This window comes from Dama dama, chromosome 14 (genome assembly GCF_033118175.1).
Source record: "Dama dama isolate Ldn47 chromosome 14, ASM3311817v1, whole genome shotgun sequence".
NCBI classification, from domain to species: Eukaryota; Metazoa; Chordata; class Mammalia; order Artiodactyla; family Cervidae; genus Dama; species Dama dama.
The window spans coordinates 10,505,010-10,521,360 of record NC_083694.1 but is presented as its reverse complement, the minus strand read 5'-3'; the positions used below and the strand labels follow the sequence as shown (position 1 = coordinate 10,521,360).

Below are 16,351 nucleotides of genomic sequence, written 5' to 3'. Positions count from 1 at the left end.
TCTGGTGTTTCTGTGATATTCTACTACCTTTATCTTTCTGTATGTGCGATGGTGTTTTCTTATTATCCTTCACTGGATCGTACACGTTTTATTTTACCTCATTCTTCATTGCAGTCCCCAGTGGCTGGTGTGTATAAGCCTCAGTAAATTTTTGTTGAATTAAATGTTTTGGGAGATACTGCAGTGCTTAGCCTCTATTTCAGAGATCACTTAGGTTGTAATGCAGCTTTGTTGGTAGAAGAAAGATTGAACTTTTTTTTTTTAAGTTTTTTTGGTTAATGTCTGTGGTTGGTATTTTATTCCTTTATAAAATATTTTTATAATGTTGATTGCAGTTTGAATAAAGAACATTATTTCTCCTACTTCTAGTTAAAGCCTTCCATCTCAAATATGATGAAGTTCGTCTGGACCCAAACGTTCAGAAATGGGACGTAACAGTATTAGAACTCAGCTATCACAAACGTCATCTGGACAGACCAGTTTTCTTACGATTCTGGGAAACATTGGATAGGTAATCATAATCCTAAAATGCACTTACTTCTGCTTTATTGCAGTAGTTTTCCTGTCTTCTCAGTGCATTTTAAGTTCCTTAGAGTTGTGAACCATACCCCTCAGCTCCCCTTTCAAACATTGCCTAATTTGATGTTGATCTAAAATAGGTAATTAGCAAAGTATCTTTGTTGTATTGACTTTGGAAACAAAGGGAGAAAGGGCTTAAAGCTTAGTAGAGAGAAAACTAAACCTGAGTTCAAAGCTCAGATTTGGTCTTGGTTTTGCAATTTGACTCTAATGAACCCTGTGGCTTTTCTGAACCTTGTTTTCTGTCTACCCAAGGAACTGGCTTTAAGCAGTCCCTTCATTTTTTGACAGCACCTTTTGAAAGGTTTCTGACTCTACTTGAGGTATGGGTAGCTGGTAGCTCGTGAAAGGAATTTGGTTTTTTAATTTATCTTAATCACTGGTATAAATTGGTTTTTTCTAAAGCCCTTTACAGTAATATCAGTTTTATAATTGGAAAGTAAGGACAGCGTATGATCACAGTATGATCATTGAACCTGTTCTCGTTTGAGGTGCTTTTTAAAGCCTGTAACTTTCTTGATCTCTCACCAAATATTATGTGTTTCCTCAGAGTCAGAGATGATTGAGATAACCCAGTGGTTGTAGTTGATAATAAATTAAAGAGAGTCATTTATTATCCTAGCCAGAAGCTCTTACATTGTAGAAATTAATAAGATGAATGGTTTTTCTGGCTTCAGAAATCTTTATATTCCCAAACGTTATAGTATCTACTTTTTAGAAGCAAAACATCCTGTTCCACTGTTGATTTTAATCTTTAATAATACCAACTATTTTTACAGGTAGTATTGTAAAAATTCTAAAACTCCTATAGTCATAACGACCTATTATAATACTGTTTTCAGGTACATGGTAAAGCACAAATCCCACTTGAGGTTCTGAGTTAGCACTTGTTTCCTGGAAATCTGAATTAAGACGATAACACCGCGGATACGCCGTGATGCACCGTGCTCTAAAGACTGGGACTGAAGCTTTATGAATTTATCAAGAACTTAAAAATGAAGACGGTCACGGATCGATCTTTTATAAAACCTTATTTGATGATTTATGCTTCAAAGGGATGATGCCTGTCATCCATATAAGCAAACTTTTTGGCTTACAACTATTTTTTTAATATTAGTCTTCTAGTCTGTAATGGAAATTGTATATTTTGATAGAAGTTTTTTCTCCATTGGTTACATTAGCATCACTTAAAATTTGTTTCTCTAGGAAATAAATACAGGTTACAAATGTGTGTATATGTAGAGGTTATAAGGCTCTCTAAGCCATCTTGCTTCTGATTTTTCATTGCTCTTTAATTCCTTTTATTGAAAATACTATGTTATGAATGGTATTAAAATTTAGTCTCTGAAACGTCAAAAACCAAGCAAAGGGATGTGACTATTTTGAATGAATCAAAATGTCAGCCTGTATGTGTACTATACTTTCTCTTTATTTAAAAAGGAATAATGAAAAATCAAGAAGAATTCTTCAGCTTTGGTTGAACTGTTCAGTTTTTCAAGACTTCTTTACTTATAATGAATACATTTAATGAATGTACATTCTTCTCACTGACTTTGGTAATTTTAAAACTTAGAGTGATATGTTTCTATCTGTGATATCTTTCCACTTGAAAAATCTCAAAACACAGATTAAAAATCTAATAGGCTATAATACTTTTTATTTTGGGAGCCAGAATATGATTCGGGGGAAAGAAATGTATACGTCCTTCTGCAGTGTAACTTTATCTTTTCTCATAAGTCCACCTTCCAATTCTTCCTTTATATGGTATAGGATTTTGAGTCTTCTATTTCTAGGCATGTTCTTATCTTCCATTATCTTTAATATTGATAACTCTCCCAGACACCAAAGAACATATTTGCTTAATTAAGTGTCTGAACAGAAACAAGATGAAAACACTGGTATTTTTATGTGCGTATTCGATATCGTATAAAATATAAAACCTATATTTTAACTTAGTAAAATATTTTACTACTTCTGTACTTTAGACAGAGTGTTGCCTCCAAGGTACAATGAATGAGCATTTTTCTTGAGTCTTGATCCATCTTTTATTCCTTAAAAAGCAACTTGGACCCTTTACTCCCCTAAAGAGGTTTTACCACTAGAATTGTTGCTGATCATTCATCTTATGCCATTCCCGTCCTCCCCTTCCCCCCACATTTAGCTCCTTTCTGGGTTAAGCTGACATTATCTAGCCTCATTTTGAAATTTAATGCTGTCATAAAAATGAGAAGCACTTATTATTTATTTTTTAAGTAACCACAAAAGTCCATGTCAGTAATGAATAGAAAAAGTATTTATTCATATGGAATTTACTAGGTTCTTCAGGAAAAAAGCAGTCAGCATTTTAAATTATTAGGATTTAGGATATGTATAAGATTTGAACAGATTGTGCCCCGCCCCCCCTTCTTACCTTCTCTGCATCCTTTCTTCTTGAAAAGAAAACTCAAATTTGTTCACATTAGAATTTCTCAGTATATAAATCTGTTTTCAAAATAAATTATGTATTGTATGAACTTTCTCCATGATGAAATAGTCAAGGACTAGAATCTGTAATATTTTAATGTAAGATTACTTGTTAAGACTACTACAAGTGGACATGAGCTACCCTAAAGATTTTTAGTATTTATACTTATGTATGAAATTTACAGAGTGTGGTTATAACTCAGAACATCTACTTTCAATAGGGTTTATTTTTCTATCTTGAATTTGCCTTACATGTATTCAAAGGCTCTGGAAATAACATTAGGAAAAGTACAAATATGCTATGAATTTCATGTATCTTAAAATCAGACCCTTAATACATAGTTAATTTCTTTTCCTTTTTTAAAAATTCATTCCCTTATCTAGGTCCATGGAATTCATTTTATAGCCATTAATTCTAAGGGAAAAAAAAACAACCAAGCTTCTGGCCAATCACTCTTCCTCTCATGACTCCAGGTCCTGGAGCAGAGCCTGTCACGGTGCCTTGCACATACATAGTAGGCATTCAGTAGATGTTCTGTGCATGAATGAGTGATGGAGTTTCAGTATAACTGGTTTATTACAAAGCATTGACTCTACTTGATCTTGGAGCTTAAAAATATAGAATCACAATGAATGAAGAGTCCTATGCACATATTTTGATGCAAATGAAATACACATTAGTAAGCTTGATTTATCCACAAGTAACTGGAGACACCCGTGTCTTGTCCCACCAGTAAAAGAAGGCTCCTTTTCTTCATTCGTAGGATACTTTTCTGAGTCGGGCAACAGTCAGAAGCTTGTGGGTTTCCATCAGCAGCCCTCAACTCTGACTGTATACTAGAATCACTTGGGGGCCTTTAAAAAAACTCCATTACCTGAATCCTGTTTCTGATTTTATTTGTCTGGGATGAGACCCATTCATCAGTATTTTTAAAAAGTCCTTCAGGTAATTTTATGTTCAAAAAGGATTGAAAATCACTGGTTAAATATGAAAACAATTAAATATTGTGTCGTCTCCTCCTTTTTTTGTTTTTGTTTTTTTCTTTTGTGGCCACCTTTTTGCACTAGACCATCCCCATTATTGGTGGTATTGGCCTATGGTTCCACATGACAAATTCAAGTCTTATTTATTTAATGTAGGAATATTTTGTTTAATATTTAAATAATGTTTAATATATTTCCTTATAAACTAGTCTTATAGTTCATGATTTGTTTCCCATGTATCCATATCCTTTACTAACTTTTTCTTTCAACAGCAGCATGAAAACAGTCCAAAAGAAATAACTGATTCATAATGAGGAAAATTTCATAATTTTTAAGGTAGAAGGAAGTAAAGTTTTAATTTCTTATCTGCCATGCAGAATTAGACAAATAGAGTCTGCTTATGAAAGGAAAGAGGCATACTCTTTAATTGGTCTACACAGAAAAGTAAAAATAAAGTATTCATTTAAATAAGATTCATTATCTAATGAATATTGAAGGAAATATTTTTCCTAAATAAAAAATATTGTGACTCCTAATAAAATTAAAGTGATGACATTGTTCTTTTTTTGGAAGGTGGGGAGGGGGGTATTTAGTTGCCATATTTCTTACTACATAGCAATTCTATTTTATTGGTATTAATAATAGAAACAGTGATGATGGGGTATACATATGTGGCCAGAAATAAATTGCCACTCTTCCAGATAACTGTTCTATGAGTCTTACTAATTTATAAATTAGTTTATAAAATTTTTTAAGACCAGTGGTATATTTTATATTACAAATGCATTCTTTACAAAAGCTGGTCAAAATTAACCATGAAAAATAATCACATTAACCTTAATATTATATGACTGAGCTTTTATTATTCAGTTGGATTTGATGTGGAACAGACTACTCTAACCATGGTATATTAACTTTAGAAATAAAAAGGGCAGAAATGACTGAATTTGACTTAAGAATTGGATTAGAAATTTTGAAATGCCACTTGCTATGTGTTCTGGGCAGCTCATTGCCACATTGCCAACTCATTGCCGACTCAAGACCCCAGCACAGTTTCTACGTTAACATGTTGGAATAATTAAGAAAAAAAATTTAAATGTATAATAGATGTATAAAGAATTATATTTAGTAAAGGGATAATAGGTGATAACACTTCCAGGTTATTGGTCTGTTTGTTTTTTTATGTATTATTTTAGGTAGTGTTTATAAGAATATCTTGGGAGTTATAAATGTGTGCCATTTAAGTGAGTAAAGTTAATGAAATAAAACTAGTTTTATTGCCGAAGTTCAAAAAGTGGGGTGATGCTATGTCAAATTTTAGTAAATGACCTACTCTCAGAATTTTGCCATTGAATTCCATTTCTATCCACTTTAAATTTACTAAAAGTTACTTAACCTCCATGTTTGATTATAGTGCTTCACATATAATGTAGTTGATGTACATGGTGTAGGCACTATAAGTGATTATCCATCAATTTTTTTCTTTCTCAAGCAAAGTGGTTCTTGAATAGAGTTTAAGTCGAAACCTGATAAAGTGTTCTACTCATTCTGATTTAATTTCAGTGGATTTTAAGTCTCAGGTTTAATTGTGAATAAAACGTTCTGTAGTGCTGTAACACTACTCATTCCCCCCCCCCCCCCGCCCACACACACACACTCTCTCTGTCTCTCTCCCCCAACCAAGAAGACAGAAAAATCACATTCAGTCAAGAAGACAAAAACTGTAGTGTGGGGTAGGATATAGATGATGAAAGTCTTTGGATGAAATGATTGATGAGATTTTTTTCAGGCATAGTATTCCTCTGCTTGGGAAATAAATGCAATATAAGTTTCCACTTTGAAAACTAAGTACATTTATAGTCACCTTTTCTGTTAATAAGTTAAATAATACAGCAACTCATAGTTCTTCATAAAGATAATAATCTATGTGCCTGGCTGAACTTGCAGCTTGGTTATGGTCACGTTTCTTATATCCTTGTTGTAATAGAATTAAGAGTGTATCTTGATAAATTACATTATCTTTACAGTTTGAGCATCCCGACTTTTAAAGTTTCAAAAAAACTCTACTCCCACATAATCAAATCATTAGCAGGAGCATCATATCGGTGGGGCCAGTAATGTGTGAATCTTCTGCAGCAGAATGTCTTTAATGAAGAGTTTAATGGGCCATATTCAAACTTAATTTCCATCCAATTCATAAATGCCCACTAAATATGTATTTTATTCTGCTCCCTGTTCCTTTGAACCTCTGCTCTTGGGTGAGCTTTCACCTAACTAAAATAGATGTAGCATGAGTTGTAAATGTTGAATTTGTTTTAGGGCTCAGAGGTGCTAGTATATAAGTAACGGCATATTGCCAAATAAGCTTTTTTTCTCTCATTCTCTAAAACACTTTACTTTTATATTTAGTTGTATAATGATCAGCATTTATGGTTGGTTAGAAGACTTTCCCTGTCAGTTTTCTTAAATGACCACAGAAAAACAGTAAAATTAGCCCTGGCGAAGGCTGTGCTGTTGAGTCTGCCTCATAATTATTTGTAGATCCTTTGGCATAGAATTACTTATAGTTTATAATTCACCCTCATCTAGAGAATGTTGATTTATATCATGAAACTGATATGAATAAGGCTGAGACCATAAGAAACAGAAGACATGTGACAGATCTATTTATCACATTGGGATATTTTATTGGGCTTCATTTGCCAAAAAAATCCAAGTGGATGTACATTGGGTCATACAGCATTCACTGTGAAAGAACATGGTAATGTGTGTTCACAGAACTGCCATCATGCAGCTTACAGTGTTAAAGATGAAAGGGTGGTAATAGCATTGATTTTTCTTTTTTAAACTTGTTAGATAACATGAACATGTTTCTCTTTAAAATGGAGTAATGTGAAGGTTTATCAAGTCAGTGTATGTGTAATGGCTGGGGGAGATCAGAGGAACTTGTTCGTGGCTCATTAGTTATTTTAGCTCAGCTGGGCATTACTAATGTTTATGGTGGTTTTGATTTTAAAGAGTTTGCATTCTTAGTTATGCATTTTTACTCCATAATGCACCACTGAGCACAAAAAGAAAGTGTAAAAGAGTTACTGATGATGAAATAAATTGAGGAGCATTAATGTAGTTTAAAGCAAGTTGATGTAGGAATTTGAGGAGAAAAATTATAAATATAGTAGGAGTTGGGCAACGACGTATCCTGTTTTGGGGTTTCGGTCATATAGTGACTAGGCAGAACTGTGGTATGAAACTTTTTCCCCCTCCACTGGCATTTAGCTGCAGGTGGTGGTGGTCACTCACTCAGTCGTGTCTGACTGTTTGCAACCCCATGGACTGTAGCCCCCCAGGCTCCTCTGTCCATGGACTTCTCCAGGCAAGAATACTGGAGTGGAGAGTCATTTCCTTCTCCAGGGAATCTTCCTGACCCAGGAATCGAACCTGCATCTCCCATGTCTCCTGCATTGGCAGGAGGGTTATTTACCAGCGAGCTACCAGGGAAGCCCAGCATGTGTTCACTTTCATTAAAGGTGACTTTTGCGGCTTCCACAGCTTAAACTTTTTATCTCCAATTAGGACTTCAGCTTCATTAACCAAATTTTGACCCAACCTGATGTATAGAACCTGAATCCTGCTCTAACTGATCAGTTAACCCCGTGTCACCAGGGTCTGACCCCGGACAGGTATTATCTTTATGGTTCCCACCTGATCCCAGCCTTTCTTCTCCCTGTCCAAGGTTCTGTTGGCTTTTGCACTCCTGACATTACCTGACCCTGAGTCAGCTTACCACAGAAATTAGCCCCAATAGCCAACCCCTCAGGGAAAAACAAATGAAATTGTCCTGCTCTGTTTCACAGAGAAAGGCATCTCTTACTCCTGGGTTAAAAGTCAGCAACAGAGTACAACTAAGAACATTTTCTTTTTTCCACAAGAAATGAAATTTTTAAAAAATGTGTAGCCCTTGAGTGCTTTCATAAGACCGTGAGGTTTATGATCCCGTCAACATTTAGCCAAAAGCAACTTCCTAAAAGACTTAGGTATTTGGTAGAGTGTGATTATAAATGTGTTTCAGCTCTCACCAAGGACGTTTAGATTATGTAAACTTCCCTGGATTCACTGTGCGAGAATCTCACATGAATATGAAAGGTAACCAATTAGAAATCACCCGACTGTGTAACCTCTGCTAAGCCACTCAACCTGTCAACACATCGGTGTCTTTGCTACGTGGTGATGGTAATAGCAACATTATAAAGTGGTTATGAAAATTATGTATGTAAACAGGATATTTATAGAGTTAGTGTTGGGCTCTAGTAGCAGGCAAATTTTTTTTACCCCTGAGCCACCGAGGAATCCAGTAGAGGGGATAGGTTTAGTTGCTCAGTCGTGTCCAACTCTGTGGCCCCAAGAACTGTAGCCCGCCAGGCTCCTCAGTCCATGTGATTCCCCAGGCACGAATACTGGAGTGGGTTGCCATTTCCTTCTCCAGGGGTAGAGGGAATAGGGAGAGAAAAAAGTATTGGGTGGTGAATGAAAATGTAAAACCGCTAAGTCTTCATCTTTCATGAAGAAAGTCAATTGATAATGTCTTAAATTGAAAAATCAAGAGAGATGACTTTGAACAACTTGTTTAGAAATACAGAGTTTTGACCTGGGTTCCTCAGAAGGCAGACCCTGAGGCAAAGGCAGACAAGCTGCTCCTTTATTAGGGACAGAGAAGGATAAACGGGGAAATGAGGGCGCTAATGAAGGGTGGTTGCCAAGGTGTAAACCAGATCAGCCTCTCTCGTCAAGCACAACCAGTGGTTCACTCTCACAAGAACATCCAGTGAGAGGCCATATAAATGACCGTGACTGGAGACAGCCCATTCTGGTGGGAATCCAGGGAAGAAGGAGGTTTCCCTGGAGGTTCAGTGGTAAAGAATCCACCTGCCAATGCAGGGGACTCGGGTTCAATCCCTGGATCGGGAAGATCCCCTGGAGGAGGAAATGGCAACCTACTCCAGTATTCTTGCCTGGAAAATCCCGTGGACAGAGGAGCCTGGTGGGCTACAGTCGATGGGGTTGCAGAAGAGTCAGACACGACCTAGCAACTAAACAACAATAACAGAGGGAGGAAGACAATCACCAGCTTCCATATCTCGCTGGTGAAAGGTTCACTTCACATTAAGTTAGGCAGACAGTCACCAAGTGTGCCAGCTGACACCTCAGTGCCAATAGGGAAGTCTTCATGTGAGGTAAGAGGCATAGGAGGTAGGAGGTGGACTGGACGTGAGAGCCTGTTTGCCCACGACTCAGGGAAGTGACCTAGAACCCCAGGCAGAGCTGGTTCCTGCAGAGATGACAGAAACTAGTAGTCAGACTCTGGAGGCAAGTGAGGTTGTCTGGCTCTGAAGTTGCACTTAGGGGTGTTTGATAAAAAAGGGTAATATTTTTTAAAAAGCAACTAAAAGAAGAAAGTGGAATTTGATTTCCCATGGAAAAAGGAAAAAAAAAAATTTCCTATGAGAAAAGGCAATCAGGAGTAATAAAAATTAGGACAAAATTCTTGAAATATAATTTTAGTTATTTGATTCATGTGCATGTATTATGCAATGTAATCTTTATCAAAATACCAGTGGCATTTAAAAAAAAAACAGATCTAGAACAAAAAAGCTTAAAATTTGTATGGAAGCACAAAAGACTCCAAATAGCCAAAGCAATCTTGAGAAGGAAAAATAGAGTATAGTCTGAAGTCTCCCTGACTTCAGACTATACTAAGGGCTACCGTAATTAAGACAGTATATGCTACTGTCACAAAAACTAAAGACATAGATCAATGGAACAGGATAGAAGGCCCATAAATAGACCCAGACGCCTATGGTCAATTAATCTATGATGAAGAAGGCAAGAACATGCAATGGAGAAGACACACTCTTCAACAAGTAGTACTGGGAAAACTGGACAGCTACATGTGAAAGAATGAAATCAGAACATTTTCAAGGTTGCTTTGGGGGGGGGGGGGGCTTTTGTGTTTTCATAACAAACTAAAAATTTTTTGTTCTAATTCTGTGAAAAATGCCATTGGTAATTTGAGAAATGCACATCAAAACTACAATGTGGTGTCACCTCACACCAGTTAAAATGGCCATCATCAAAAAACCTACAAACAATAAATGGTGGAGAGGATGAGGAGAAAAGGGAACCCTCTTACACTGTTGGTGGGAATGTAAATTGATAAAGCCACTATGGAGAACAGTATGGAGGTTCCTTAAAAAAAATTGAAAATAGAGGTACCATATGACCCAGGAACCCCACTCCCAGAGAAAACTATGATTCTAAAAGATATGTGCTCCCTGTGCTTGCTTCGGCAGAACATAAACTAGAATTGGAACGATACAGAGAAGATTAGCATGGCCCCTGCACAAGGATGACATGCAAATTCGTGAAGCGTTCCATATTTTTGCTCAATTCCAGAAAAATAAATGACCCAATCAAAAAATGGCCAAAGATCTAAACAGACATTTCTCCAAAGAAGACATATAGATGGCTAACAAACACATGAAAAGATGCTCAACATCACTCATTATCAGAGAAATGCAAATCAAAACCTCAATGAGGTACCATTACACGTCAGTCAGGATGACTGCTATCCAAAAGTCTACAAGCAATAAATGCTGGAGAGGGTGTGGAGAAAAGGGAACCCTCTTACACAGTTGATGGGAATGCAAACTAGTACAGCCGCTATGGAAAACAGTGTGGAGATTCCTTTAAAAAACTGGAAATAGAACTGCCATATGACCCAGCAATCCCACTCCTGGGCATACACACCGAGGAAACCAGATCTGAAAGAGACATGTGTACCCCAATGTTCATCGCAGCACTGTTTATAATAGCCAGGACATGGAAGCAACCTAGATGCCCATCAGCAGACGAATGGATAAGAAAGCTGTGGTACATATACACAATGGAATGTTACTCAGCTATTAAAAAGAATACATTTGAATCAGTTCTAATGAGATGGATGAAACTGGAGCCCATTATACAGAGTGAAGTAAGCCAGAAAGAAAAACACCAACACAGTATACTAATGCATATATGGAATTTAGAAAGATGGTAACGATAACCCTATATGCAAGACAGAAAAAGAGATGTATAAAACAGACTTTTGGGCTCTATGGGAGAAGGCGAGGGTGGGATGATCTGAGAGAACAGCATCGAAACATGTATATTGTCAAGTGTGAAACAGATCGCCAGTCCAGGCTGGATGCATGAGACAAGTGCTCGGGCCCGGTGCACTGGGAAGACCCAGAGGGATGGGATGGGAAGGGAGGTGGGAGGGGGGGTTCAGGATGGGGAATACATGTAAATCCATGGCTGATTCATGTCAATGTATGGCAAAAACCACTCCAATATTTTAAAGTAATTAGCCTCCAACTAATAAAAATAATTGGGAAAAAAAGAAAAAAAAACCCCCACAGACCTGCTCTTCCCCAGACACTTCTCAGAAGCCCCACAATCTGCTTTGTAAAGATCCTGGCTCCTCTAATTTAATAAAACTGGGAATCTTTAAAAATAATAATAATAATAAAGTAAATAATAAATAAAATGGGAATTAATGAGAAAAAAAATAAAAGATATGTGCTCCCTAATGTTTATTGCAGCACTATTTGCAATAGCCAGGACATGGAAGCAATCTATATGTCTATCAACACGAGTCAATAAAGAAGATGTGGTATAATGGAATATTACTCGGCCATAAAAAAGAATGACTTGTGTCCTTTGCAGAGATGTGGATGACCTAGAGACTGTCTTACAGAGGGAAGTCAAAAAGAGAAAAAAATATATTAATGCATATATGTGGGATCTAGAAAAATGGTACAGATGAGCCCATCTGCAAAACAGAAATAGAGACACAGATGTAGAGAATATTCATATGGATGCCAAAGGGGAAAGGGGGATGAACTGGGAGATTGGGATTGACATGTATACACTACAGTGTTTAAAATAGATAACTAATGAAGACCTACTGTATAGCTCAGGGAACTCTGTGATGACCTAACTGGGAAGGAAATCCAAAAAAGAGGGGATATATGTGTATGTGTGGATGATGTGTTTTTCTGTACAGCAGAAGGTGACACAGCAGTATGAAGCAATAATACCTAGTAAGACTTTGTCTTCTGAAGGAAAGGAATAATGGAAAACCTATGTCCCTATCAGGATTTGCCACTCTTCTCAGACATATATGTAGTTATCAATAGCTTTTGGAAGATAATCCTTCGATTTTAGTGTTGAAAAAGAGAAGCGGGAGTTAAGAAGAGAAAATAAAGTGAAAACAGCACAGAAGTAATGTCTCTGCAATGCAGCCTTGGAAAAGATTAACTAGTCAAAAACAGGACCATGGAGCTGAATTGAATTTATCTGTTTGTGTGTTCTGGGGACAGAACCAGGTCAGAACGTCCTGCTGGGATTTATCTGTCCTGGAATGGAAGTTCCCTGGGTAAGACTAAAAGCATTGAAAGCAGGGTATAGAATAGCAATGGTTGGAGAAGCCCCTCAGGTTTGACCCTTAATTAAGCCAAGCTAATTACATTAATAAAAGATTATCCAAAGCTATTCCTGTCAAAAGCATTCAAATTATCCTGCACTTCTGGCTGCAATTACACTGGGAAGTGGAAGCTAACAAGACTAAGGGGAGTGACCCAAATCATATGACATTAAAGCTCAGAAGGAAGGCAGAACTCAAAGTCACCCAGTGGAGAGGAGTGGATTTGAGGATGAGGACCATTAGCAGCTTTCACAGTGCACAAAGGCACACACTTTTACTTAAATTGAATGCACTCAGATTTCGTTAAGTGGGGTGTTATGATGAAATCCAAAGCTTTTAAAATGTTACCTAAATTTTTTGGATGAAAATTCTTTGAAAGGTTAATTTATTTATAGAAGTATCATATATATGAAAAATGAAACTCTTAAAAAACGCACCAACTCAATGGACATGAGCTTGAGCAAACTCCGGGAGATGGGGAAGGACAGGGAACCCTGGCACGCTAGAGTTCATGGGGTTGCAAAGAGTCAGACACGACTTAGCGACCGAACACACACAGAACATACTTGATACTATCCTCTTTCATTTAATTATTTGAATTCAAAACAACATAATTTTTGGATTGAAAACATAGTAATAATATGAACTGTAATCAATTTGGTTCAATTTTTACTCATTCATAGATACTACCTAGCACAGTTCTAGGTAACAAAGATACTACTGTGAACAATGCATAGGTATGGTTCCTGGTCCCTAGAATATAAATTCCTGTCTTTATGGAGTTTATATTCTAATAAGGAAGATGGCGAAAATGATAAGCAAGCACCTGACCATAAATACACAAATATGTAAAGCATCTCGTAAATGCAATCTAGAAACAAGTAGCTAAGAGAGAGAAACACTGAGGGGATGAGTTTAAACAAAATTATTAGGGGAGGCAACTCTGAGAAGATGACATGAAAGCTCAGACCTAAGAGTGAGAAATCATGCAGAGTGGAGAGAAGTCCTCTCCTGCCAAGATGAAAGCAGTGCATACGCTCTGAGGAGGGAGAGAGCTAGACTTGTTCAAAGATCTAAGAGAAGACGACTGTGGCTGGAGCCAGGCAAACAGAGAAAAGAGAAGGAAGGATGAACTGGGGAAGAGAGGAAAACGAGGGCGGAAGGTGTCTGGTGACTTGGCAGCCTCTACGTGACTGGTGTCACTCACTGTAGCTAAGTTCAGAGAATAGTACAGAAGAGCAAGCATCAAGGCTCCTGCTAGGATGAGGAGGAGAGAAAGCCAGCAGGGAAACAGACCCTCACATCTCTGTCTCTCTCACATTCAGCTAAGAAGGGGGTGTTGGTGGGGGAAACTTAGAGGGTTTGAGATTTCTGTCCCAAAGACAGGAAGCATCAGAGCATCTCTGTGTTCTGATAGGATTGTGAACGGTCCAGGGAGAGAGGGTTATGGTTGAGAAGCAAGGATGGGGCCCAAGAGACAAGTGAAAGATAGAATGTGAAGAGAGACAAAGATAGGAAAAAATCGGACACAAGTCGAGGTACGGAATTACTGGTAGAAGCTTTGATAACACTGTCCCCTGTCACCCTCACCTCCTCCCGATCTCAGAATTTCCGAACTACACCATCACACTCATTTACACTTCACCTCTGAAATCTCTTTCTGGATTCAAACCATCGACACATCCCATCTGCTTTAAAATCCCTAAGTTCAGTTCAGTTTAGTTCATTCGCTCAGTCGTGTCCAACTCTTTGCGACCCCATGAATTGCAGCATGCCAGGCCCCCCTGTCCATCACCAACTCCCAGAGTTTACTCAAACTCATGCCCATCGAGTCGGTGATGCCATCCAGCCATCTCATTCTCTGTCGTCCCCTTCTCCTCCTGCCCCCAATCCCTCCCAGCATCAGGGTCTTTTCCAATGAGTCAGCTCTTCTCATGAGGTGGCCAAAGTACTAGAGTTGCACCTTCAGCATCAGTCCTTCCAATGAACACCCAGGACTGATCTCCTTTAGGATGGACTGGTTGGATCTCCTTGCAGTCCAAGGGATTCTCAAGAGTCTTCTCCAACACCACAGTTCAAAAGCATCAATTTTTTGGCACTCAGCTTTCTTCACAGTCCAACTCTCACATCCATACATGACCACTGGAAAAACCATAGCCTTGACCAGACGGACCTTTAAGAATTCCGTGTAAATAATTGTTTACTTTCCTAAACGCACAAGTGTTTGCAAAGATGGCGCAGCCAAGTCAGTACAGGCTTTTGTGGTTGGTTTCTTCTGTGAACACAGGTGTCCAACAGTTTTCTTTATACAACATAATGTGATAAGCAAAACATTTTAGGACAAAGGATAAATTAAAGGTGGCCCCCCAAAGTGGCAAGATCCAGAATCACCATATGGAGTTTCCCATACGTTCTTCCTCAGTATCTTTTTTATTATATCACCAGTATCTTGGGACTCATTTCCATCCACGCCACTTCCACTTTTCATATCCGCATGGCATTCAAATTCTTTCTCGGATATAATATCTGCAGTGTTTTGTAGAATGTGTCCCTTCTTTGAAAATGTGTGTATTTATATATTCCTATATCCCCTCATTTACTTGCCGTTACCAAATTAAGAAAGAAATAATAGATGTACCAAAAAGCATATGCTGTGCTTGTCCGACTGGGTAGATAGATCATTTTCAAATATAGTAGCAAACGCTGCTTTAGCTTAAAAGAGTTTTTAACTTTTCAAATCCAAATGCACTGAGTTATTTTAAACTCTGCCACCATCAGTCAGTCGCTTCGTGTGGAAGAACATATAACTTAGATAAAGCTAAAGAGGCTGGAGCAATCACCACAAATCACCAGTGAGAAGACTGCTTGCAGTTGTGACATAGACAGAAATGCAACCACCCCCCCAACCCCAAAACACCCATGAAGAAGTTGATGTGGTGTTAGAGCCAATACCTCATTGTTGTTCAGACCATCTGTCATCCCACTGGACCACACAAGTAGGAGTCAAGAAGAAATTCATCTTTTATATTGATATCACGCAATGTCTTTTTTTTTTTTAAAGGGCATTGGTAAATTTCATTTGGTATCAAAATCCAGACATTTCTAACTAAAAGAAGTAGTGAGAAAGTTTAAAATGAAATTTCAAATCCTTCTAAAAGGATGAGAATTATCTAACATAGGGGGAATTTCTAGTCTTCTGTAGAAGAAAAGCATTTCTCTTGTAGCATGAATTTTAGGCAATTTTATTCGTGCAATGCTTTGTTCAGCTGTTCCAGTTTTCATTGAGAAACATCTGCCTGCTAAAGTTATGTCTATGTTCACAAATCCACATAGCAGGCTAATTTAAATAACCTAAAACTTTCCCAAGTGCCATTAAACTCAAAGTGGCATTCTATTTCGTACCCACCAGGATGGCTAAAATTAAAAATCAAAATAATAAATGGTGGTGAGAATATAGAACAACACGAATTCTTTTATGTTGTTGACAGGAGTATAAACTGGTAAGCTGGTAAATACAAATTTGGAAAACGATAAGAAAATAACTACTAAAGCGAGGGGAATGCCAGTAAATGTTGAACACCTGATTCTCAGGAGAGCACTGGACAGCACTGGGAAAGGGGGTGCTGGATTCTAGCATTGCCTGTGATGCAAATGCTCCCCTGAGAGCCAATCCCAAGCTACTAATGTGACATCACTGAAGAGGAACTTTCTGAACATCTTACCTTTGACTGGAGCCAAATATGTATCTTCTCCACAATCCTAAATATTTCTTTCTAATTATAATCCCCAAAGAGATGTATATGT

At 37.7% G+C, this 16,351-nt stretch overlaps 1 protein-coding gene and 1 non-coding gene across 2 annotated transcripts in view; both read left to right on the top strand.

Moving 5' to 3' along the window:
• CDC73 (cell division cycle 73) overlaps positions 1-4,062 on the top strand; it is a 95,964-nt gene extending 91,902 nt beyond the window's left edge. The window contains exons 16-17 of the mRNA XM_061160010.1: positions 370-511; positions 1,422-4,062. Coding sequence (XP_061015993.1) covers positions 370-511; positions 1,422-1,458 — 179 coding nt within the window. The 3' untranslated portion in view covers positions 1,459-4,062. The remainder of the gene's footprint in view (positions 1-369; positions 512-1,421) is intronic.
• A 6,297-nt stretch (positions 4,063-10,359) lies between these two features.
• LOC133069788 (U6 spliceosomal RNA) lies at positions 10,360-10,464 on the top strand. The gene has a single exon (XR_009696002.1). It is a non-coding gene; the product is annotated as a U6 spliceosomal RNA (small nuclear RNA).
• Positions 10,465-16,351: the final 5,887 nt, after the last annotated feature.